Consider the following 27745-nt stretch of genomic DNA (forward strand, 5'->3'; position numbering starts at 1 on the left):
AATGAGCTGCCTGTGGGCATGTCTCTCTCTTTCTGTCTTTGTCACGGTGCCTCTTTATCACACAGGGTCAGGTGTACCAACACTGACTTGCACACCTCCCCAAACCCCCACATATACACGCACTCAGACAGCCACACAGACATGTTGAAAGAGAAGAAATTGTTGCCCATTGTGAAACATTGTCACAATAGAGAGCCATCTATAACAGCTGGCAGCTTAAGGTGTGCTCCTCTCCATGGGGCCTACTTTGTTTTGACAGATTTGTACTATTACAATGAGATGATCACAATAGGGCCATTAGACAGCTGAGTGCACCCTTTCGTAAAATGAAATGACTTTGTATGATCTTCTGTCACTGTGAGGAAGTCTATATGTTCATTCATTGTACTACTTTTTCATTCATGTACCTACAAGTGCTCCCAATTCTAAATCCTGTAAGTACGTCCACAAACTTTCCACTTTAAAGAGCACATGAGGTCACCCGCTTCACTCACGCCAACTGGATCTACTGAACTTGTCCAGTAAATGCTTTTAAAGCATCAGTAACTACAATGATTTGCTAAGTGCATGATGACTGCTTAATGGTCCACCTGGATATGCCTTTACATTATGTTTGCGCAGCGTTTTAGGCCCTTCACTTCCATCCATTTTCTTAACCACTTATCCAACTGAGGACCACGGGAGTGGGGGCTGGAGCCTGTCCCAGCAGTCTGAGGGTGATATATGAAGCCTTGACGATTCCTCTCCTGAGCTGTGCTAGGAAAATATTTTACTTTTCAGATTTCATAAAACTATTTATTGCCAGGGCAGAGAAACCAAAAAAGCCAATTAAAACACTGAAAATAAGTCCAAAAGATAACAAGAATACAAAAATACAGAGAGAAAACCAGAGAAAGCATGATGTAAAGAGCAAATATTACAAAGTAGCACATACACAGATGTTTTAACAAAGGGTACACAGGACAGGAAAATAAAATCAATAAAGTGCAGTATCACAGTGTTTTGCTTGGCAATATTGCAAAGATGCAGGGGCAACAAATATCTTACATCTTATCATAAATATCTTTTTAGTTGTGGAATAATAAAATCAACAATTTTTTTAAACAGATGTAAAGCAAAGATGGAAGCATCAGAGGAAGAAATCAGCAATGAATGAATATGGACTAAATAATCATTTTGTTCGCACTAATACCAGAACACATTTTTACATGATATCAGCAATAATGCATGCATTTATGTTCAGTTGCGTGCACGGCAATCAGAGACACATCAGAACTAAAAACCTCAGATGAGGGCAGTAGCGGTTTTTGATACGGGCGACATAGGCGGTTGCCCAGGGAGGCATCGTGGTGGGGGGGCGTGATCACAGGCATCACTGCCCTGACGTCATGCCAACGTATATTGGGGATGGCATATGCACCGATCGGTTTTCTATCACCCATTTGCTGGGAGTAAGGGCGCCCTCCGTTTGCGAGGTGCGCCTGCTGCTTGCGGCACAGGGAGGAGAGGGCGGGGCGGCGGGGAATTCTCTGGCTGGCTGGAGCAGCATCTAATAACCAACTCGCAAAATGAAACCAAATAAAAACAAACCAACAAACACGAAAACACCAGACATCATGATACAGACTTATAATTTGCACCGATGTTTTTTCAAAATTCTATACGTTCAAAGTGAGCGAGAGCCCTTGGTGCGCCTGCTCGCTGCTGAAGTCAAAGTAAACTTTATTGTCATCTCCGCTACATACAGTCCAGTATATAGAGAGACGAGACGACAAGGCTCCAGTTACAGCAGTGCAAGTAAACAAACAATAAATATAAGAAGAGAAAGAAAATAAATACACACTTTAAGATCAGGGGTAAAGGGATCAATAACAATTTAAAATTTAGAATTTACAGTTTGATGATTTAAAGTCTCACACACAACCCGTCAAAAGGGGAGGGGGCTGCTTCCAAATAGAGCACATTTCAATCATAATGTTGTAAATCCAAGCCCATTATGTATTCATGATTTGAATCCTGGGTTGTGCGAAATCCCAGAAATAAACCCAGACAAAGCCAATCTGTGAACTGGTGTAGGTGTGTTAGATTATGTTGTGGTGATCCTCGGGTTACAGTTGGTCCAAGAAGAAATGGTAAAAACAGTAACAGTCTCTCACTGAACGTGCTTCTGTGACTAGCCAGCATGTCATGGAGTGGGTGGGAGGTATTATCCAACACTGTCTTTATCTTGGACAACATCTGCCTCTCAGACACCACCCTAACGGAGTCCAGCTCCATCCCCACAACATTAGTGGCCTTGTGGATCAGTAAATTTAGTCTGTTGGCATCTGTGACCCTCAACCTTCCTTCTCTCACCCCAACCAATCACAGCAGATGGCCCCGCCCCTTCCTGAGCCTGGTTCTGCCTGTTAAGGTTTCTTCCTGTTAAAAGGGAGTTTTTCCTTCCCACTGTCGCTAAAGTGCTTGCTCATAGGGGGTCATATGATTGTTGGGTTTTTTCTCTGTATGTATTATTGTAGGGTCTACTGTACAATATAAAGTGCCTTAAGGCGACTGTTGTTGTGATTTGGCGCTGTATAAATTGAATTGAACCTGTTGCCCCATAGAGGATAGCACTGACCAAAACAACAAGATAACATCAATTAGTAGGGATAGTGAAAACGTCTGTTTACGTTTGTTAGTCACTTGGCTATATAGTAAACAGTAGACACTGATGTAGCTTACTGAATCTTTTGGATTGTGTTTCGACAACAGTTTTATGTTAATGTACAACCCTTAATATGTTTTGTGTGTGTGTGTGTGTGTGTGTGTGTGTGTGTGTGTGTGTGTGTGTGTGTGTGTGTGTGTGTGTGTTGGGGAGGGGGGGCACAGGGAGTGTTCGCCCAAGGCGCCAAACAGGCTAGGACCACCACTGGATCAGGGTGTAGTATCTAAAAAGGCAACTACTTCAACAACCACTCCTTCCAATATTTTGCTAAATATGCAAGAAATGGGGGACACTAGCAGCTGCTGACGTGTGACCCAAAAGCAAACCAATGACTCCACTGAGGAAGACTCGATCACTGCTCTCCATGTAACAGGAAGTAGTGATGGGAGTCCCAGCTCGTTTCAGCTCGGTTCCTTTAGAGGGGTGGCTTGTATGACTCGGAGCCTTCTTTCTCTGCACGTGCTGCTTCTAGGGAGAAGGGGGTTTAGGTTCTGGACAAAAGTTTGAAATGCTGTTTCCATTTTTCCCACACCTTTGCATTTAAAGCTGACTCCCTGTGTTTCTCTTTAACCCAGTCTCTCTTTGTTCGTGGAAAAGCGTTGCTTTAAGTAGCCGGTTAAAAAGGTGTCACAACATCTCAGATAGAAAGTATTTTTTATTGTGTGACAGTATTACGCAGCTCCGCGATGTTGTACTTTTACTCAAAAGTTGCTGCTCAAACACTACTTAGGTTAATTCAGGTATTTGATTTTGCTGTGTCATTATTATTGCATTATAATGCTGATGGCACCTTGTAGCAGTGGGTTCACACTTTGAATTAGGTAGTGACAGTAGGTCACTGTAAAGAAGGCTGCCCTTCACTTTTTTGCACTAATAAATAAATGCTACTGGCTGCAATCACTGATAAAATGTTCAATTTTTTTTCTCTACATCATCATAAATATCTTGTTGAAATATGACATTTATTACTTTTCGAATTACCCTGAAATATCATGAAATCATTTTGAGGCTATATTGCTCACTCCTATTCCCACACACTGTGATGTCATAGATACAGCTCATAAAATAGGTCTGAGTTTATGGGCAGATGAGAAAGCGGCACAAACCGAATTCAAACAGGGGCTGGAGTCTGTCCCGGCTGTGCTGGGTGAGAGGATCAGTGCACCCTGGACCAGCCTGTCGCAGGGCTAACATACATGTAGACACACAGCCATTCTGATGATTCCCACCTTTAATATTTATACACTGAGTACTTAATGTGAGATGACAAATGGGGGGATGAGACACAGGTGAACGTATTGAAAACAGGTGTGGACAATCATGACAAGTGATACAGCAAAATTAACTCATGAGAAACAAGTAGAGATGACTCCCACTAACATTACAATGGGATAATAACAAACCAAAACCCTCTGATCATAGTTCAGCTCTTCAGATTCACAGAGGTAATCTAATGTTAGCATATAGCAACACTGCAATATGGTAACTGTTCAACATACGCACAATGCTAGCCTACAAAGCTCATTTTATTGTTTTATCTTAAATTTTAAAAAAAGCAACAACACAACCAAAAAAACAAGTTTTTGAGAGCAGCTCGAAAGCAAAGTTATAAAATGAAACAGAGAGAGTTAGAACTGATTGAGGAGAGGATGCTGGCAGTCTGAGGTGTAGTTCTGTGTCTCAAATAGCTTTTAAAAATGTTTTCTTTATCTCTGTCGGAATCTGTCTGAACACCAGAAGCCCAAAAAGCTTCCTGGCTCACTTCATCCTGATAACAGTATCAGCCCAAATAGGCGCCGGTCCAGATCGTGTCCTTTAGACAAAATGCCTGTCAGTTCAGTTTAGATTAGAATTACTTGTAAACCAAATGCTTTGTGTAGGTGGAATTTTTTTGAAAAAATTTTGTTTTCTATTTTGAAGATTTATGTGTATTGTTTTTATTAGTTTTTTATTTGTTAGTATATACATATTGTACATATTTTATTCTGAAGTGGTCTTGCCTCATTATAATATGTAAATACTTCCATCGAACGAGCATTCGTTTCCTCTCGCAGCAGGGGTGAGCGTCCTCGAACAATAAGCCAATCTCATTTGCACAGCAGGACTTCAGTTCAGTAAGGAACCTGTGAACGAGGAAATCGTGGGCTGACAGCAGGGAGGTAGGGCTGGGTGTCAGGGCCTCAGGAGAGGCAGCGTGACACCACAGTAATCAGGGTGAGAGCGAGCAAGTATAACATCATTTCAGGAGGTCTACGCTTGACCTACAACTGCCAGTAAATGCACAACACCGTAAACCTGATTCGCAGCTTACATCTGTCAACTAAGCCATTTTCCCCTCCTATCATCTGGATCCAGTCCTACCATATGTTAGCAAATATATACGGGCCTCTTGCTTACTACTCTGCTTGCCATTTAAGTAAGCCATACAGTATCAAACAAGCTATCAGGAGACAGAAAAAGACGTCAGCGGGATTTTGACCAATGAATAAATAAGAAAGGAGTCTAGGGATAAAAGCAGGTAGGAGGCTGTTGTGGTGCTAATGGTTGCACATGAGGATCTGCTCCCCTCCTCCTCATCCTCCTCTCAACAATTCTCTGTTCCTGCAGCTGCTATTTTCAAAGGCTTTAATTGGCCAAAGTCACTCAAGGTAACAAGGGCCCCATGGGCCTGTGTCTGGGCAACCTGATTACTGTGTGTGTGTGTGTGTGTGTGTGTGTGTGTGTGTGTGTGTGTGTGTGTGTGTGTGTGTGTGTGTGTGTGTGTGTGTGTGTGTGCGCGCGCACAAAGGTATCACCACGGGAGCACTGAAGTCAACAAGGATGTCATGCAGTTGCTTGTGGTCTGAAAATGACTTAAGGATGTTTTTGTTTTAATTGATTTTGCTGTTAAAAGTGTAGCGCAGCGTAACATCGAACACACATGACCAAACCAACAATATGAACAACAAAAAAAATAATTTCCCCCAGGGATCAATAAAGTATTCTGATTCTGATTTTCAGGCAGGGAGGCCGTTAGTAAGATGTTTTTGGATGACCAACCAAGTTTTGCTTGTGAAATGTTTTTTACTACTTTAGAGACATGATAGCAGTGCAGGTGTGCTTGTCCACAACAGGTCAATACTGTTGATGCCCAAAGAATGAAGGCTACAGGGTTGCCTCTAATGCAACCAGGAAGTCCACGGTTTTCAGTTATGGTTATTTAAAATCATCCCAGTGCCACAGCGACGCCCGATATGCATCCATCCATCCATCTTCTTCCGCTTTATCTGGGGCCGGGTCGCGGGGGCAGCAGCCTAAGCAGAGATGCCCAGACCTCCCTCTCCCCACCCACCTCCTCCAGCTTATCCGGGGGAACACCAAGGCGTTCCCAGGCCAGCCGAGAGATATAATCTCTCACCCTATCTCTAAGGGAGAGGCCAGCCACCCTTCGGAGGAAGGTGCCCGATATGCACTTACACCCAAATGCAGCTAAAGCCCATAACAAGGTCAACTGCTCTGCATGGCATCAATAAATATCCTGTATCTGTGTAAAGACTTCATAGAAGATAAATGTGGCAAATGCCATCGCAAGTTTACCCTCGATGCATTTCAACATCTCCGCGTGTTGTTGCCTATAGGCCACAAGCTACACCTGTAGCCTACAGTATACTAAACATTATTAAACAGCAAAAACAAATCTGGAATCCAGCTAGCTTGCAACCTAAATGCTGATGTTTGCAAACATTCTGCCTGCATTGCATCAGCATGTTAGCTTTGCTACTTATTATTCTCAAGTATTTAGCTCAAAGTGCTCAGAGACACTATATGGTTGCTGTATACTCCTGATTTAGTTTTTGCCGTATGTCAGTGTCTTTTATTCCTATCCCCCTCTCTCTCTCCTTAAATAGCTCCAGGTCTATTTCAGTCCCACTGATACTTGAGACAGAACAGACAAATGTGTGGGCCTGAATTTAATTGCAGGTATCCAAGTGATTAAAGGCAATTTTCTGGTTTAAGTCAACTATTAAAAGGTCGGCCTGTGATTAGCTCTCAGCTTTGAAGTTACACAATATGATCCATTTTCTTCCTACAGTCTGCATCTTAGCAATAACCTCCAAGGGAATACTGTACTCAACAACATCTTTGTCATATAATTGAAAGGCACCCGGACCAGCATCCACTATTCTAAATGGATAATTAAATCAAACACATCTTGGTGGAGTAGAATAGTAATGAAAGCAGAAGCCATATTTTGCAATTGCTCAGATGTAGATGAGTGCATAGAAGCCACAAATATGACAGCTACTTTAAAAAGCACAATGACAAACTCATTTACAGGGAAAAAACGCTGTGCAGCTGCCCTGATCTAGGACAGTCAGCGGCTCGAACTGAGATGTGTCTGCAGCGAGAATGTAATGCTATTTTCCAGCTAGCCGCTAGTAATCAGGTTACTGTATCCTCTTGCTCAATGCACAAAGGGGATCCTCCTCTTTTACCATCATCCCTCATTGTTACCAGCTGCAGGCCAAGCTGCAAGTAGCAGCACAGCTATAGTGTAAGTAATGACTTGGGCTGGCTTGGCAAGAGAGGCTCAATGTCCTCTTTCACTACAGTTTTTCTTAATGGAGCAGGTAATGAGGAAAGAGCATATTGGTCACTGAGTCTAAAGCGTTTGGTTCTGCCAGGATATGTGGAGATATGAGAGGGGCTGCAGAGTGTTTCTAGGTGGTTCCTGGAAGAGGAGGAATTACAAATCACTGTTAAATAAAGAATAAAAAATGATTTTTTTTAGTAGTCTTTCAGTGTTGCTCTGCCCTTGCTATTTTCACTCGTATTAATTATAGCAACAGATGTGCCGAAACATGTCAGGAATGGAGATGACGGCGCCCTCTTTCATGACAATAATGTCAGCTTTTTATTTTATCCTCCAGCTGGTGGCTCTGCTGCTGTTGGTGAAACTGTGCATACTGAGCACTGATGAGGGAGGGAAGAGTTTGGCTGAAGGTACAGGTGGAGTAAGCAGTTATGCTGTATTGAACATGGTAAATTAGAGAGACTGGGACTGTCCGTTTGATTACGCCGTCGTGGGAGGGGTTTAACGTCTGGATTAGTGTATTGTTCTCACTGGTGTCCATCGGGCCTTCAACATCAAATCAAAGAGTTTTCTGCAGATTTCTGATTCATGACAGAAATCAGGTATTTGAAATCAGTAAAGAACGATGTTACAGAAAGTGGGAGGATATTTCATGTCAACCTGAATTTACTTTCATTTTTGGGACAGTCAGTGTCCTCTGAACAATAATGAAAATACCATAAACACTACTGTAAACCATTGCTTTTCACCACACATTAAAACTCTTTATAAAAACCAACTACACCTGCTCTGTGAGTGGGTTTGTTGTTTAAAATAAAACAAGCCAACACGGCATGTCATTACTCTTTGTCGACACAGTGCATTGAGAAGCAAATTCACATGAGGAATTGCTGGTATTTCACAGGTTCACCGCTTCTTTCAGGAACTCACAGATGGTATTTCTGAGTGTTAGTCTGCAGCTACTGTGGAGCGAACTGACTCACCATTATTTGTTTTACAGCTCAAATAAAGACATTGCTTGACTTACTTTTATGAGCCTTGCTGCCAGGTCACTTGGGCTTTTCTGGGGACTGAACAATAAAGTCAGTCTAATAACACTGTATAAGTCTATGCAGCCAACAGAAGGCTGTCACTGCAGGCAAAGAAACTGAACACTTTGCTCCCATGGCTATGTTTTCCAGGGGAAATTAATTTTTTATCTTCAGTACTGCAAATGTATTATATTCAATAACTCTTTGGAATTTCATAGATGTATTTAATTTTCTTTCTACTGCTTAAACAGCCACGTCTTCTTTCCTCACTTAATCCTCAGTTGCCACATGAACAACTTTTTAATCGTGTAAGGTGAACTCGGTTGTTTCTCACTGCTTGAAATCCTGTTTAGTTTAGTTTTATAATCTCACTTCACCGTGTTTTGTCTACAGTGTGCAGTGGTAAGAAGCGAGGTTTATTATACTCACAGTCTTTATTTAAAATCATTTAACTTTTACGAAACCACTCCTCAGTTTTTAATACATTCTACATTTTGCATTTAGTATTTTGGTAGTCTGCTGGAGTTTGGCTCTCCTTCATTGAAATCCTACTGACAAACTAGACTGCAGGTATCCAGCATGCAGCAATGACATCAGCCTCCTTTTTATTGTTGATGGCACGTTTTTACACCATGTCAGAGAGGTATAAGTTTACTGCAGGGAACAATAAAGGGGTAAAGTCGTGAAACACAGCTTAACACAGAAGCAGTGTCAGCTCATGTCTTCGAGGTGCTGACTGTGACTCTCAGAAATGTAGGGGCCTACTACTATGAAATGGTCTTGGTCCAGTATACCCAGTGAAGCAGTTAATGAGATGAAGTCTATTTATGTCGACATTATATGTGACTTTTGGCCTTCCCTATCAGTGACTTCTCTGCTTACATTGATGGTCAAGGTAGTTAGTAAGAGCAAAGTGACATGTTAAGACAATAAATCTCAGAATGCTTGCTAATGTAATTTTCTTTCCACAAATGCACAGATAATATCTGATCTCAGAGCAGTGAAGCCAGAGCCAGCAGCGCCTTGCCTAGCATGGTAGTCTCCCCTCTGTTTCCTGTCAGAGAAAACCATGACGATGATTGTACAGACTGGCCGTGAGGACATGGAGGGTGGGAACACAGACGACGCGACACAGACTGCATGAAACACAGAGACTAAATACACATGAGGGATGATGAGGGGAAGTGGCCACACATGGGAGCACAGCTGACACACATGAACCTAACGACAGGACAGGAGAAGTGAAACTGAATACACTGACATTGAATACAGACTTTCAAAGTAAAACAGGAAACATGGAGATTAGACATGACATGAACTAAACATAACCACGCAGACATGACGCATGAACCAGGGAGACTTAATACAGGGGGAGATGACATAAACAACTAAGGAACGAAGGACTAAACAGCAATCTCAAAATAAACTAGATGAGCTAAACTAGGGCACAAATGAATACAAAAGATACATAAAACTCAAACACTGGGTCGCTCGACCCAGGACCATGACACTTATGAGACTGAACACTGTTTGAAATGCTTTAAGTGAATAACACTGTAATTTATGTCTATTTTAGATTTTTCTGGGCAAGCAGTGCCTGCTTTGCTTTCCCTGGTGGAACGTCACTGGTATCGTTTAACTTTAACTGGTAATAACAAATACGTATATACCCTGAGTAAGTCTACATTACTTGGCCACAGCTAACAGGAGACATACCTGCACAGCTCCACTGTTGTGTCTGCCTACAAAGTGTTATGAAAGGTGGATAGTGCAACATTAAATGTAGAGCTTTCCTTAAGGTCACAAAACTGTCCTTAACCTTTGCCACAGCTTTGCTTATGACAGAATATGAATGAATGAATATCTTTATTCGAGCAACCGAATAATAATAATAAAGTTATTGTAATGTACAATTGTAATATACAATTACACACACAATAAAAAAAAAACAAAAAAAAAAAACAAGTTTAGCTCGAAAAGGAGTGGGATGAAGACAAGCTTTTTAACTCCCACCCCTACAATCTTATCTGAGTTTTAAATTTTGTAGTTACGCAGTACATTTAAATATTTGTGACATACAATTATGTCCTGTCTCAGAGTGACGCTGAAAAACTAGTTCATGCATTTATTACTTCCAGGCTGGACTACTGTAATTCATTATTATCAGGATGTCCAAAAAACTCACTGAAAAGCCTTCAGCTAATCCAAAATGCTGCAGCAAGAGTCCTGACAGGGACTAGAAGGAGAGAGCATATTTCTCCTGTTTTGGCTTCCCTTCATTGGCTTCCTGTTAAGTCCAGAATTGAATTCAAAATCCTGCTCCTCACATACAAGGTCTTAAATAATCAGGCCCCATCTTATCTTAATGACCTTGTAGTACCATATCACCCTATTAGAGCACTTCGCTCTCGCTCTGCAGGCCTACTTGTTGTTCCTAGAGTATTTAAAAGTAGAATGGGAGGCAGAGCCTTCAGTTTTCAGGCCCCTCTTCTGTGGAACCAGCTTCCAGTTTGGATTCGGGAGACAGACACTATCTCTACTTTTAAGATTAGGCTTAAAACTTTCCTTTTTGCTAAAGCATATAGTTAGGGCTGGACCAGGTGACCCTGAATCCTCCCTTAGTTATGCTGCAATAGACGTAGGCTGCCGGGGGATTCCCATGATGCATTGAGTTTTTCCTTTCCAGTCACCTTTCTCACTCACTATGTATTAATAGACCTCTCTGCATTGAATCATATCTGTTATTAACCTCTGTCTCTCTTCCGCAGCATGTCTTTTATCCTGTCTTCCTTCTCTCACCCCAACCGGTCGCAGCAGATGGCCGCCCCTCCCTGAGCCTGGTTCTGCCGGAGGTTTCTTCCTGTTAAAAGGGAGTTTTTCCTTCCCACTGTCGCCAAAGTGCTTGCTCATAGGGGGTCATATGATTGTTGGGTTTTTCTCTGTATCTATGAAGCGCCTTGAGGCGACTTTTGTTGTGATTTGGCGCTATATAAATAAAATTGAATTGAATTGAATTGAATTGAATTACAATTATAAAATTATCACATTGTCATAATTACAACATACAGTAGTGTAAATATTAAGCATCAGTAATACAGTCTTTGTTACCACCGTTGAGTATCACAGTCATCACCATCATGGTCATTACATCCTCTCCATATATTATTTATATTTTAGCTATGAAAATATCAATGAAGTTTGCTTCCATTGTATAGTAGTAACTTTATCAATTTTACTTTTGAGAATTAATTCTGGTCTACTGTTTCCTAATAACGGAGATAGCAGTAATAACAACAGCATAAGACAATATCAACAGTGTCCATTTCAACTCTACAAGATAATTGTTTATATAAGTATTTGTTGTTAACATTCTATATATAAACAAAGAAGAAAGAAAGAGAAAGAGAGAAAAAAAAAAATCATACAAGGAATATATTGTTATTTACTATCCACTCAGAATATAAACTCTGAGTGAGAATCAGAAGATAAATGAGCTCTTTTGTTTTTTGTGAGGTACAAAGATTAACAGTTTTCATGTTGTACAAATGTTTTAATCATGTCATCCAGGAAGCCTTACAGACGCTTTATCTGGCATCGGTTTGAACAAAAGATCTTCTCATTATGTGCTGAACATTACAGATCAGCTCACAAGCTACCATTCTTTCACAACTAAATTAATGAACTCGTCAACCAAAATGAGCCCATACTTTATTCAAAATCACCCGTGGAAGCAGCAAGTGAAGGTTATGAAATTCAGAATGTAACGACTGTGAGAGCACAGTAAAGTTATTCTTTTCTTAATCTGACTGCAAATTTCACAGTTTGACGTCTCCTGTAGCTTCACTGAATAATAGGTGACTATATATATATATATATATATATATATATATATATATATATATATATTAGTACAGCTATATAAAATAGTGCTGACATAAAAGCTTGCTCCATTGGATCTGACACACCATACAGAACTATCAATGGGTTTTCCTAAAACACAATAATCCGTGCACAGACGGACTTTGATGCGTTGTCGTTCCATCTCACCTTTTTGACACGATGACTCGTTTAAAGAATCAGGGGAGAAAAACAAATCAGTCTTCTGCCTAAGAGAGTGGAAGTCGAAACAAAGCCCATTATTTTGGTATCTGAGAGTGGAGTCACTCCTCGAGAGTGTACAAAAACAAAGGCCGTGCTAAAAGATAAACACATCATGAGGCAACAATCAACCAAGTGCCTCATTTCACAAATGTAATTCTTATTAAAGCCAAATACATATGAAAGTAGTTACTGTTGTTTTTGAAAGAGACATCACAAGGAACAAAACATACATTTACTGACAGTTCGATTAGTTTTAAATCCTAGTATCTCTTTCAGTTTCCTTACCTCCACACACACACACAGTTCTTTAGCATCAGTAGCCTGAGTTATGCAGTATAAAAATGTTAATGTATGCATTTATAATGACAAACAGCAACGCTTTATCCAGCGCTCCGAGTGCTCAACCAAACACACTGACAACCGACAAAATCCTTATTTTTCTTTGCCAAATCGAATTCCAGTTAATGAAATGTTCATCTGCAACAAACACGTGTGAATACTCCATGTGGGATGGGCCCAGAGCTGTCACTAATCAATACCATCCAGCCACCTTTCACAGTGATGCCGACACTTCCTCAGCTGTTTCTCTCACCAGTTTACAAGTACTTACAGACGAGTGGATACAGTGTCCAGTCTGCCTACATACTCATCGGTCAGGTGGTGTAGGATGTCGATCTCCCCCCTTGTACAGTCTAACTTGAACTGACATGCTTTTTACATGCTCTGTGATTCCATGTGAATCTTTTATGAGCTCCGGCCTGTGTTTCATGTTCACATTTCATTGTGAGCGTCAGAGCCACACACTTTTCTAATGCACATTTGGAAGCTTTGTTAATCCCACACTGGGTAAATTCACAGACAACAGCGAGAAAAAGTTCATTAAAGATATATTAGAAAAATAAAAACTGAAAAATAATGCACAAAAGAGAAGCAGTAGTTGTAATTGTATTAGTATCATATTGTGGTGTGTCAGCTGGCTGTTTTACATTTTTTTCTAACTCTCTCTTTAATAACATCCTTTCAGATCTTGACTCTGGGGGTTTTGTGAAGTAATCCTCCTGCAGTGACAAAAAAATTGCTTGAAAGTCTTGCAAATTTATTAAAAATAAAAAACTAAAAGATAAAATTACATAAGTATCTACAGCCTTTTCATGACACTCAAAATTGAGCTCAGGTGCATCCTTTCTCCACCCCACACCTGTCAGATGTTTCTACAACCTGAGTCCACCCGTGGTAAGTCCAGTTGGCTGGGCATAATTTGGAAAGGCACTCACTTGTCTGAAGCACAGATCTAAGGAGGGATATAGAAAGATTTCTGTGCAATTGAAGGTATCCGTGATCACAGTGGCCTCCATCATCCATAAAAGAAAGTTTGGAATCACCAAGACTCTTCCTGGAGCTGGCCAATCTGGGTGATCGGGGAAGAAGGGTCTTAGTAAGGGAGGTGAGCAAGAATCAGACGGTTACTCTGACAGAGCTCCGGTGTTGCTCTGTGGAGGGGGAGAACCTTCCAGAAGGACAAGCATTTCTGAAGCGCTCCATCACTCAGGCCTGTATGGTCCTCAGCAAAACGCACGTGATAGTCCTCTGGTCTCTGGTCTAATGAAACCAACTCTTTAACTGGAATGGTATGGCGTTATTTTTGTGCCACTATTCTGAGCGCACATAAAAAAAAGTTTGCAGGTGCAAGAGTTGCATTTTGAGGAGAAATTTATTTTGAGCGAAGAAAAGCTGAATTTGAGTGAACAAAATTCATTGCTGCGTGCAAAAAATGTATTTCAGTGTTTGCTGTTATCCACACACACACACACAACAGCCCCTCTCGCTCAGTTTTTGTATTTGGGCTCTCAACATTTCTGCCCGTGAGCGCACAACTCTTTCTCTACACCGTTATATTTGTGCCACAAAACCAGCCAATCACAGACTTGGATGCAAAAAAATCTGATTGGCTGTTTTGGTCTCCAATCAGCTCGAAATGACGAAATGCAATACGCCATAGCCTACGTCTATTGCAGCATAATTAAGGGAGGATTCAGGGTCACCTGGTCCAGCCCTAACTATATGCTTTAGCAAAAAGGAAAGTTTGAAGCCTAATCTTAAAAGTAGAGATAGTGTCTGTCTCCTGAATCCAAACTGGAAGCTGGTTCCACAGAAGAGGGGCCTGAAAACTGAAGGCTCTGCCTCCCATTCTACTTTTAAATACTCTAGGAACAACAAGTAGGCCTGCAGTGTAAGAGCGAAGTGCTCTAATAGGGTGATATGGCACTACAAGGTCATTAAGATAAGATGGGGCCTGATTATTTAAGACCTTGTATGTGAGGAGCAGCATTTTGAATTCTGGATTTAACAGGAAGCCAATGAAGGGAAGCCAAAACAGGAGAAATCTGCTCTCTCTTTCTAGTCCCTGTCAGGACTCTTGCTGCAGCATTTTGGATTAACTGAAGGCTTTTCGGGGAGTTTTTAGGACTTCCTGATGATAATGAATTACAGTCGTCCAGCCTGGAAGTAATAAATGCATGAACTAGTTTTTCAGCGTCACTCTGAGACAGGATATTTCTAACTTTAGAGATGTTGCACAAATGGAAGAAAGCAGTCTTACATATTTGTTTAATATGTGCGTTGAAGGACATGTCCTGGTCAAAAATGACTCCAAGGTTCCTCACAGTGTTACTGGAGGCCAAGGTAATGCCATCCAGAGTAAGAATCTGGTTAGATACCATATTTCTAAGATTTTCAGGGCCGAGTACAATAACCTCAGTTTGATCTGAATTAAGAAGCAGAAAGTTAGCGGCCATCCAGGTCTTTATGTCTTTAAGACATTCCTGCAGTTTAACTCATTGGTGTGTGTTATCTGGCTTCATGGACAGATAGAGCTGGGTGTCATCTGCATAGCAGTGTAAATGTATGCTATGTCTTCTAATGATGCTGCCTAAGGGAAGCATGTATAATGTAAACAGAATTGGTCCTAGCACTGAACCCTGTGGAACTCCATCATTAACCTCAGTGTGTGAAGAGGACTCTCCATTTACATGCACAAACTGGAGTCTATTAGATAGATATGATACAAACCACTGCAGCACAGTACCTGTAATACCTACAGCATGTTCTAATCGCTCTAATAGGATATTATGGTCAACAGTCAGGGTCGAGGGAAAGATGTATACAATGATGCACAGACACATCCTTGCTGATAACCTTGATGGCTTTGGGACCACTCTGTGAATGTCTCTGAGTGGCGCAGCCAGAGCCCAGACCTGAGCCCAAGTGAATATTTCTGGAGAGATCAGAAAATGACTGTGCACATCCGACTTGATGGAGCTTGAGAGGCTCTGCAGAGAAAAATGGGAGAAACTGCCCAAAAATAGGTGTGCCAAGCTTGTCGCGTCATACTCAAAAGGCTTGAGTTTGTAATTGCTTAGAAAGACTGTGAGCATTTGTGCGTGCTGTATTTAGGTTTTTTTATTTTTCATAAATTTGTGAAAATCTCAAGCAACATTTTGGTTGAATAAGGCTGTAAGATGACAAAAGTGAAGTCCTGAGAACCCTGATCAGATGTACTGTGCATCCTGTCACTGACTGCATTTGATTGATGGATTCATGGGTGATTGGGCCATAGTAGTCTGGTGCACACTCAGTAGCATGCTGCCTTTGCTCTCATTTCATTTAAGCCATGTTTTCTCAGTTGTCCTGGGGAGCAGCCGTCTGTAAACCCTCAGGGACAGCTTTTCACCATCTATCCCCATTATAAGGCATTACCGTCCTCTGCCTTTCCCAGAGTGTCACTTCATTTTTGTGAAAGCTCTGCCATGGCACCCATAATGAAATACATCCAGTTCTGCTGCACTGAAATCAGGTTTACAGGGAAACTGTGGAATGATGATTTTCCTGTACATAAATCTAACCTTATTATAGAGAGTGTTAATGAAACAGCAGTTAATTAATTCTTTGCTGTTAAATTGAGGACTACATCTGCAGTACAGTAAACATCATTGGATCCACCATTAGTTGGGAGACATGGCTTGTCATAAATAATATGTTAGCATCACTCCACAGCAGCTTGTTTTTTGAATTTGGGTTTCATGTTTGAGCTCTGGTAAATTGAGCCTCTGAGGATTTGGTCTCTAATAGCACTATGAAGACATTTTTCTTTCAGTGGGACCCTGCTTTTTTATCTTATCCACATCAGATTGTTTGTAAAAACAGAATCTTTTTATACTTCCTTGCATCATTCCTCCTTAGACATGGTAAACAAGCTTGGAATCCTTTATGTCTGTAGATGTTTGTACTAGTAATGTATATGAATATAATAGATCGTGTCCACAGACTTTTGGGTCATTCTTTTAACCATCTACATGTCTTGGTAGCCGGGGGTCGGTCCGCCAGGGCCTCTGCTCCTGTGCATCGCTCGACTCACAAAGCACCCGAACCCTACGGTGCCTCCTGTGGGTGGCGGTCTGCAGGAAGATGGGCCCATATCCCTTTTTCGGGCCGTGCCCTGCCGGGCCCCATGGACTAAGGCCCAGCCACCTTCCTTGGCTCCAGGGCGGGGCCAGCTAATCCTACCCCAGGCAGGGTGAACTGTTCCTCGATGGTCTTCTCATAGGGGTCTTCTGAATCGCTCTTTGTCTGGTCCCTCACCCAGGACCAATTTGCCATGGGAGACCCTACCAGGGGCTAGAAGCCCCCGGACAACATAGCCCCTGGGATCCCTGGGACACACAAACCCCTCCACCACGATAAGGTAGCGATTTGCGGATGCGTCTACATGTAACAGTAAAAAAAAGCCCTAACACTGGCAGCTTTTGTGTTCCAGTCTTTAACACTTTCTTAAGACTGTCTCTCATGTTTTGACCTTACAAGACAGTCTGTCCTTTGTGTGTGACACTAAAGCAAAGTCAAACAGTTTTTCTTGGGTCTGATTTGCAGCACAAACCTGACAGTAGTAAATGCGGCTGGTGCAGGAATGCAGCCGCATAAATGTTTTCAGTGAATCACTGAAACTTCTTTTGTTGACTGAGACACTTAAAGCGTCACCAGAGCTTAAATCCACACAGACTTTTCTGTGAAATCACCAGGCGAGGCATTAGTTAGATCACCAACCAAGCCATGTGTGGTTGAACAGGATAAGTTGATTTACTTCACAAGATACCAGACTGAATTTACTTTTATTGTTATTTTAATAAATGAATCTATGAATTGGTGTAATCTGACTTTGAGGAAGGGATGAAGATTGGTACAGGTGAAGTGGAGCCAGTTATAGCATAGCTCAGCATAAAGACAGGAAGACACATGCAGTTAAACATTTATTACATTTTAGTTTTTGTCCTGTCATTTTCAAATGTATCAGGAACATGTGTCAAAGCCCCCACATCAGTTGACAGGCTGCACATTAACCACACACAAAGGACTGCGCTGTACATTTTCATGTCTAACATGTAGAGGAAATTAAATATGCCTCTTTAAAAGAATCACTCACACACACAATGCTTAGTTTTACCAGGTGTTGAAATGTTTTAAATTATAAAAAGTTGTCAGAATAAGAACCACTTCTTTGTTATTATAGAACTGTGACACTATGCTACAGTATGGTACATTAGATAACATTACAACACAAAACAATTAAAAAACAACTTTTCCGCAGCCATTGACGCATCTAATTAGTTCAGTGGCTCGAACTGCAGCGTTGTTATGGAGGAAATGAGGTAACCAAGGAATCAAAAACCTGATTAGACATGAGAAATGAATCCACCACGCTGTGTTTCAGGATTATAATCATGTGCACATTTGAATAATTGCATTTAAATAAGATAATTTCCCACAAGCACAAAAGAACATTGCTTTACAAACTAAACAGTGTCCTTTAAATTAGTTTTAGGCTTTGAGAGTTAGACATGTCTAGAGCTCTTATTAGCCCGACACTGACTTAATGTCACATTTCTCAAGTCTTTATAAACTACTAGGGAACATGAGTGGGTACTAAATATTCTCAGCAGACAAGCCTTAGTGTAGAGTGCAGTTTTTTGTACTGGAACATAAATTTCCTTCAGCTGCAGGAAGTAATTTTGAACATGATTTGTATTAGCCGCCAACAAAGGAATGCTTCGTCTTAATGTGCTGCTGCTGCAAAGACTCGCGCTGGACCGTGCGAGCCAATAGTTTGTGACAGTGATGGATGAGCTGCTGTAAGCACAATAAATTACCTAAATTATTTTTCAAGCACATCAGGTTGCAGCTTTCCGTGGCATGTTTGCTGCCAAGTTCCCCATTCATTATAAGAAACTATCCCCATAACAAGTATGAAGGCCAGTAAACCTGGCATGAAATGTCACGCTTAAATATCAGCAGTAAAAGTGATGGTAACATTTATAGGTGTAAGCCTTATCCACAGTACTACTGGAAGTCAGTTATTGACATCAATATCTTAAGGAGGGGGTGCATTTCTGATTGAACCTCATCGTTCTCCCTTTCCATCAAAGAGAAAAATGTATTTTTAAAGGTAACGGCTAATATTTTTTTACATGTACAGTACTGTGGAACAAACTGGTCTTCAGCAGTACTCTGGGCTTTCTGGAGGTTTTTCACATATCTATGAAAAATACCAAAACGTTCTACGGTACAGAGGAGGCCAAGACAGAGGCTTAATCATGAGTTTGTCCAGCCATCTGTAAAACATGGTCGAAACTCTGTGTCAGGTCTGCGTGCAGGCAGGCAGGAAAGGACCCGATGCAGGCTCGTACGCGGAGGTGAAACTTAAAGTCAAAAAGCAGCTTTACTGCTGGACACTAGGAAAACTTAAGTAAACCTGAAGATACAAAATCAACCGAGGGCAAAGACACAAAGGGGGGAATACGAAATAATCAAAATCTAAACAGGAATAACCAAGGCACTAGACAGGGGTGTCCAACTCCAGTCCTCGAGTGAGAGTCAGACAGACTTTATTTATCCCTGAGAGCTGCAGCTTTTAGACGCACTCTTGTTCCGACACACCTGACTCTAATGAATGGCTTGTTACCAGGCCTTTGCCAAGCTTGATGGCATGCTGACGAGGTAATCCAACCATCTCATTCAGCTGTGTTGGAGTAGGGATGCAGCTAAACGCTGTAGGACAGCAGCTTTTGAGGAGTTGGACACACTTAAGACTACCAAGGAGACTTAAACATGATACAAAATGGCATGAAAACACAAGAAAGCTCCAAACGCTGGGTGAAATAACCCAGGATCGTCACACTCTGTCACAGTTAGGGCTTTTCAGTCAGTGGTGTTATTATTGTTAACTGATGGAATAATGAACTGGAAATGCTTTCACCTTTCAATAAATTCTCATAACTATTTCTCTTTTTTTTTCCAAACCAAATATAAAAAATACAGAAGGGCCTGAGACTTTTCATGCTGTATGTCTTCATGTGATAGATTTAGGATGTATGAATGTTAATCCTAGCCCATTCCACCACATGTCCAAACGTATTCAGCTAAGATGTTTGTCTGTTCTCTGTGTCAGGGACAAAGCACTGCTTCTTCTCAGCAGCAGAGGTCTGAGTGCAGCTCTGCTCTGAAATCTGAACTTTAGCTTTTGTGAAGGAACAGATTTGTATGTGGAGAGTCTGCCTTATTTATTTACATCTTCTGTTTGAGTCAGTCACAATGCTCCAGTGGACTGCTTATTATTATTATTTGCCACCATATATCAGCTCACTGCACTCAGTAGTGCAGCAAACATTTTCCACTCAAACCCACAGAGGATAAGCTCATCCCTGACTGTGATCAATTTTCCATTTCCACAGAGGGACCCAGCTATTGTTTGCGGCTTCTCTCTGAAGCCAAGAGGAAAACATGAAAGAGGTGAGACGCTAGAGGTGAGCCAGCAGCGCAAAGACATGCATCAGAAACTACTTCATACTGTACCATGTGGCTAACATGGCACACAAGCTGTGTCCACGTTTCTGACCATAAAGTAAAGAATTGATGTTATGTCCTTATTTATCACCATATCTGAATATATCTGTGATATCTCAGTGAAACTTTCATCTACCAATGGTTGATAAAAGTGACTATTTGCACTTTTTATCTAAAGATGTTTCTCTGCTCTTATATGCTGCTTTGTCGCCATTTAACCTTATAGATTTTCTCTAGTATTTCCTTATTAAAGAATTATTTTAAAATAAGAATTCAAAACAAATTCCCTCAAAAAACAACACTGAAACCACCACACCAATAAACCTCTTATACCAAGCAGCAACCTGACAAATTAAGCCAACGCTAAACAGCGGGAAATTGAAGTAATGAAGGGTCGTTAATGCTGTTTAAAAAAATTATTTAATCCCCATAGACCAGAGGTGTCCAACTCCAGGCCTCGAGGGCCGGTGTCCTGCAGGTTTTAGATGTGTCCCTGACCCAACACCACTGATTTAAATGACCTCCTCAACATGTCTTGAAGTTCTCCAGAGGCCTGGTAATGAACTAATCATTTGAATCAGGTGTGTTGACCCAGGGTGAGATCTAAAACCTGCAGGACACCGGCCCTCAAGGCCTGGAGTTTATGCAAATATAAAAAAAAGTCACTTCTAAAATAAATACACAAATTGTGTAGTCATGTATTTTGGTGAGGGACATATTTATATTATATATATATATATATATATATATATATATGTATACTTATATGAAGCCATACTCGCTCAGACTTGCCCGGATTAAAAAGGTCTGCGTCAGGTGATGAGGAACCAGGGCACCCTGATGAGAAGTGGGCTACTCCAACAGAGAGAAGGGCATCGTTGGGCAAGAGAGGAAAAATAGGTCACTGTTGGAATGCTACTATATTAACCCAAGCAGAAGAGGTTACATGAGTGGGATGAGGGACCTATGGGATCTTTGATACCCAACATCCACGCTAACTGAGAAACAGTGATAGATGTAGTGATGCCGAATGACAGCAACATCAGGAAAAAGGAACACGAGGAGCTGGAGAAGTACCAAGGGCTCACAGAAGAGCTGGAGAAGATGTGGAGGGTGAAGGTAACAGTGGTTCCAGTGGTAATCGGAGCACTAGGTGCAGTGACTCCCAAGCTAGGTGAGTGGCTCCAGCAGATCCCAGGAACAACATCGGAGATCTTTGTCCAGAAGAGCGCAGTCCTAGGAACAGCTAAGATACTGCAGGACCCTCAATATACAGGATTTATCAATAAGAATACTGCAACTTGAAATTCTATATTTTTTTATGTAATGAACATACAAGTATTGACCCCAAGTTCATCTTGGGAATCCTCCGCTTTGAAATTGTACGTCTTGGTGGGCTCTGGCTGGTTAAGGGTCTCTTGGAAGTGTTCGGCCCATCGTTTGTTTTGCTCTTCTTGGGCGATCGAGAGCTTCCCATTTTTGTCCTTGACTGGGACGTTTGCATTGGTCCTCGATCCAGTAAGCTCGTTTACGATGCGGTATAGGGTCTTGGAATCATTCCGATCCGCTGCTTCCTGAGTTTCGGCACCTTTTCATTCTAGCCATTCTTTCTTGTCTTTCCGACAGCTTTTCTTCACTAGCCGATCTAATTCTGCGTAGCGTCGGGTTCCTTCCTCTCTGGCTTGTTTGGTTTTGGCCTGCTCTCTTTTGAGCTTCGCAATTTTTCTCTCATCGATCAGTTCCCATGTTCTTCCTTGGATCCACTGTTCGCTTCTCTTTCCTCTGCGTCTTCTGATCAATAAGATCGGAAGACGCAGAGGAAACTGAAACTGGAAATTCTATATTTTTTTATGTAATGAACATACAAGCTTGTGGTAAATTTTAAAATACATGGCTGGATATAAAGTTTTACAAAACTCAGTGTTCACATATAGTCAAACTGGTCCCAGTGAGCTACCAGAGATATAATGGTGTCATTTAATCATCTCCTGTGAGCTCACAGTGTAAAACATACACAACATTGATAAAAGGAAAAAAATCTAATGTGATAAACTTTAATTCCTAAAACAGTTTTTGTGAAACAAATGAATTTCATTGTGTAAAAGTAATGTAAAATGTGTCCACTGAATGCCAAGTAAGACATAAAAGTAACTATTGTCTCACTCAAAATATAATATTGCTCATTACTGCAGGCCACTTTATCTTTGTTGTATGAGATGCATCACCTGGCAGCGCACTACAGTGTAATCGGGTTTTAAATGAGGAGATAGTGACTTACATAAGGAATAATTAATGCTCACAGGCTTGTGTAATTTTAAACTGCTTAGGGAGGATATCATGTTTCACAAGATTTAGTCTCAAACTGCCCACAGAGAACGTTGTCAGTAGTTAAAGGACGTTTTCAACAAAAGTTTTTAAATGTTAAACTCAGCATGTGGCATTAATACCAGCAGGAACATTTCAAATACAGATAATCCAGCCATAAAAAGCTGGCAAACAAAAATAAAAACATAATTTCCACTGAACTGCAAAATCTCAATAAATAAAACCTGCCATTGTTAGCAGATTGTTACATCTGAGTGTAGATGGAGACAGCTAAACAACCAATAAGTCCAATATGAGTATATCACACACTGTTATTTTTATATTCTCTCTTTCCTGATCGTGGGAGATGATTTGTATTTAAAAAGCAACTTAAATACAATTGTGGCCATAAACTGTCTGTATCTATAAAGTGGGGGTAATTATTATTTATTCCTCGGCTAAATTTGTAATTTTGCTCACTTCCAAGAAATGAATAGTCTGTAATTGTTGTGGTAGTGAAAAAATATCAACCAAAATCTATTTAAGTATAACTTTTATGTAATGTTTTTGCACTACTACGTGAGCAAACTAATGAAATAATTATTCCCCCCACTGTATCAGTACAAACTCAACAGACTCCTGTCAGTAAGAATATTACAGATGTTCAAAAATGTTATAAATGATAGAGTTCTAACCTCTGAAATGTAACCTTAGAAGGAGAAACAAACTGCCTTTTTTGTAAATAATGTTTTTGTGTGTTTCAGTTAGTTGTTTTTTTCATTTATTGCCACGACTTAGATGAACAATTAAAAACTTACTTACTTAGACTTAGATCCTCCCATGCTTTATGTGGCATATTGGGCGGCAAACGAACACCACCAGGCTCAATCTTGTGCTCGGGCTTCAGCTTCTTCCAACGATATATTCGATGTCTTTAGGTCTTGATGGAATGACCTTCACCAGGTGTTGCGGGGACGTCCTCGTGGTCTTTTAACGCCCAGGGGTTGCAAGCTGGTATTTCGCCTAGGCCGGCCGCTTTGTTGTTCTTAAGGCTCTTGATCGCGAGCTTCACTTCCTCGATGGTGATTCTGCCAGTATTGACCCCAAGTTCATCTTGGGAATCCTCCGCCTTGAAATTGTACGTCTTGGTGGGCTCTGGCTGGTTAAGGGTCTCTTGGAAGTGTTCGGCCCATCGTTTGTTTTGCTCTTCTTGGTCGATCGAGAGCTTCCCATTTTTGTCCTTGACTGGGACGTTTGCATTGGTCCTCGATCCAGTAAGCTCGTTTACGATGCGGTATAGGGTCTTGGAATCATTCCGATCCGCTGCTTCCTGATTTTCGGCACCTTTTCATTCTAGCCATTCTTTCTTGTCTTTCCGACAGCTTTTCTTCACTAGCCGATCTAATTCTGCGTAGCGTCGGGTTCCTTCCTCTCTGGCTTGTTCGGTTTTGGCCTGCTCTCTTTTGAGCTTCGCAATTTTTCTCTCATCGATCAGTTCCCATGTTCTTCCTTGGATCCACTGTTCGCTTCTCTTTCCTCTGCGTCTTCCGATGGTGTTTTGGGCGGACTCCACAGTGGCGTCCCTGAGGCCAGTCCAGAGGTCTTCGACGTCTTCCATTTCTCCAAGGAGGGTGAAATGATTTTGCAGCTCTAAAGTGAAGCCATTGACAACGGTCGGGTCCTTGAGCTTCTCGATTGCGAACGGTGCATTTGGTGCGGGCTGTCTTTGTTTCCGAAGTTTGAGTTTGACTTCCGCTCTGACTAGGTGGTGGTCAGATCCAACATCCGCTTTTCGACATGCCCTTGCGTCTTGCAAAGCCGACCTCCATTTTTGGCTGATGCAGATAAAATCAATTTCATTGAATGTACGCCCATCCGGTGACCGCCATGTCTTCTTGTGGATCTCTCGGTGCTGGAAGTATGTATTTCCAACGCACAGCCCATTGTGCTCGCAGAAGGATACTAATCGTTCGCCGTTATCGCTGAGATGCGTTGAAGATGCATGCGGTCCAACCACTGTCTCCAATCCCAATCGGTCGCCGCCCAGCTGGGCATTAAAGTCTCCGATGAGGATCTTAAGGTCGTAACGAATTACGACCTTAAGATCCCGAAGGATGTCATTAAAGACGTCTTGCAGCTGATCATAGAAATTGTCCTTGAAAGCGTCTTCCGTATTGTCCGTTGGTGCATAGACTTGCACAATGGTCGTCTTGGCGTGTCCAAATCCAAAACGAGCTGTGATGATGCGGTCGTTAACAGGTTTCCAACCAACGAGTGCTCTCACGGCTTCTTTGCTCAATACGAACCCCACTCCATGTTCATGTTGATCTTCATGACACAAGTACAAGATCGTCTTGCCAATCTGTGATAATTCAGCCACTCTCTATCCACCTCATTTCACTGATTCCAAGGATGTCTAGCCGATAATCGTCAAACTCCTTCAAAAGTTGAGCCAGCCGTCCGCTCTGATATAACGTGCGAACGTTCCATGTCCCAATTCTTGTGATGGTTTTGGCAGAGAATAATGCTTCCATCGGGCGCCGGATGACATTTTTGGTTTCTTCCAGCACCGTCATCCCGTTTGAAGTAGAATTCCAGCCACGTTGTCCAAAACTTCTGCTTTCATTTGTCGTTTCTGTAGCGGTAGGGTTTTATACAGGGACGGGTCGCTAGCCCGACACCCAACCCTCCTCCTTTCTCATCCGGGCTTGGAACCGGCCATGGCGGAGTTAATTAAAAACTACATATTCTAATTGCTTGGAGTTAGAGACAGGTTTGAACAGCAGTGATCACTTCAGAGGGCTGATTAAAGCATGTAATAGTTGTGGCATTTACTGAAATTTCAAAGTCTTAGACCGAAAGATAAATCCTTAATAGCCCCATATGAAATATTTTTGTTTAATAAACATCTGATTAAGCTGAGATATGTTTAAATATCTTTAATTCTTCATATTTAAAGACAGTCTCGGTGTCTCCTGATATAATCCCACACTGACTCCATGACACTGAGATTAGGGCTCCGTGGGAACCAAATCATCTATAATAAACTTCTATGACAGACTCCTTGTTTTGCCATTGGCTGAAGAAACTGCTTCCTAATTTGGGAGCAATCAGAACCCTGTCTGAAGTAATGGATTACTAAAAACAGTAACGTACATGTAATAATTCAGAAAAACAGAAAATCTGCCACTTTGTCGAGAAATTAAATTGAACAACACAGAAGGTTAGCCAGGACTGCAAGCCAGTACAAAGTGAACACAAACCTGGTGGACCGTCTACTGCTGGCTCACGTAAACACTGCACAGAGAGAAGATTCAGCTATTTCAAAACTGCATCTCCTGCCATTCGGTCTAAACAACTAACAACACATTTTTTAGGCTTCATCGAAGCCTGTATGATTCGTCTCTGGCCATGTAAATGCTGGCAACGTCTTATCAAGACATGTTATAGTGAGAAAGTCTGGAGAGAGGGAGCAGGTGGCTTTTGGGACTCTATTAAGAGCATTAGGCTTTCAAGGAACGTCTCCCTCAGGCGCACGCATTTTGCAACATGATCAGTTGAGGAAATTAGCGGGAGAAAAGCCTAATTCATTTTACTGGAAAGTGGAATTGTGAAAAAGCCCTAATAAGATCTAGCTAAAAGGCTTCTAGTGTGTTCTCCTCTGTCTGAACAGGCAGCCTGACAAAATGCAGAAACTCAAACGTGATGAACAGAGGTTTGTCTCTTGCTGGTCAGCAGATTTAATTGCAGGAAGACAAGCCATTTCCTGAGATGAAATGTGTAGTCTCCTGTGAAGTGGTGATTCAGTGACATCTGTGTGTCTTAAAAGGATTAACAGCATACAGTACTATCTGTCTTCTGGCAGTGGGCAAAACATGACGTGAAGGCGAGTCGCTGTTGGTTTCTGCAGGACAGCTGTTGCCATAGAGTCAAGGTGGAGAGGACGACAGTAGGCTGGGAAAATCAATTTGACCTCTTATATAATCTGTTTTTACTGTTATGTAATATAGCCTTAGCAATTATTGGACGAGCTTCGAACAGTTGTGTTCCTGCGAGAGGTTGTAGGTGGTATTAGGACAGTTTAAGCTTGGAGGGTAAGTTTGAGTGTAGCTAAAGATCCTGGATACAAGTGCACACTTTGATCGTTACAGCTAAGTGAAGCATTCAGAGTAGGGCTGCCACAAACGATTATTTTGATAGTCGACTAGTCACCGATTATTTTTGCGATTAGTCGACTAATCAGATCATCATCCATTGGACGTAAAACGTACAGCTTATTGCACCAGCAGCATCTGCTCTTATATAACTATCATTAGCTTACAGCTTTAAGTGTTTAAGGTATGTGCTAACTAAAAATAAAGACAAGATGATAGTTTATTGAATTTTAATGAAATTTGCAGATTGTTTTGGTGAAGTTTAATAAACTCCTTGCTATCTAAAATATAACAGGACACCGGAGTAAATTCTCGAGCATCTCACACTTCTGATAATCAGCTGTCTGCTTGACGTTTATTCAGCTGTGTAAAATCTATAACTTTAATCTCAGCCAAACCGATTTACTCAGGAACAAATAAAATACTAAAAAAAGCCAAACAGTAACATTTTTAAGTTATCTAAGTCACTTATGTATGTTTAACCTGAGTAGTGAAAGACGGTGGTGGGTTTGAAAACGTTTTGCCGGGAATCTGGTGTTCTCACCGGCTCTAGTTAGCCTTGCCCCCGGCTAGCTATCGAGCTAGTGGGTAACAGACTCCGAAAACGCGGAGCGCTTTTGAAAATATGTGGTGTCTTGATAAACTGAGCAGATATTTGAGGTTTACACAGCTACATTCCCGCCTGAAAATATGTTAAACGTTTATTTTGCGACCCAGAAAGAATAATAAGAGTAATATTAAAACTAACTAGCTGCCGCCATTGTTGGAAACTGAGCTGGGCTGCGCTATGAATTCTGGGACACAGCTTCTTCTTCTTCGGGGTTTAACGGCAGCTGGCATCCTTGTACATGCAGTGCTGCCATCTTCTGTTTCAGTCCGTTATTACACTCTTAAATCCTACTACTGATTCCTGCGTCTTTTGGGATCTTACAAAGCTTCAAACGACACGTCGACTATTAAATTAGTCGTCGACGATTTTGAT

General features: G+C 41.4%; 1 protein-coding gene across 5 annotated transcripts in view; it reads left to right on the forward strand.

The window, feature by feature from the left end:
* pex5la (peroxisomal biogenesis factor 5-like a) overlaps positions 1-27745 on the forward strand; it is a 110965-nt gene that overhangs the window by 19526 nt on the left and 63694 nt on the right. For 2 of the 5 annotated variants that reach the window (XM_084922009.1, XM_084922010.1), the window contains exon 2: positions 20194-20265. The exons of 2 other annotated variants lie outside the window; for them this stretch is intronic. In XM_084922009.1, the coding sequence (XP_084778135.1) occupies positions 20194-20265 (72 nt within the window). The remainder of the gene's footprint in view (positions 1-20193; positions 20266-27745) is intronic. One more of the 5 variants, XM_084922012.1, reaches the window with a different exon arrangement.

The sequence above is a fragment of the Perissodus microlepis genome, chromosome 23 (genome assembly GCF_051167445.1).
Source record: "Perissodus microlepis isolate ML-2025 ecotype Zambia chromosome 23, ASM5116744v1, whole genome shotgun sequence".
NCBI lineage: Eukaryota > Metazoa > Chordata > Actinopteri > Cichliformes > Cichlidae > Perissodus > Perissodus microlepis.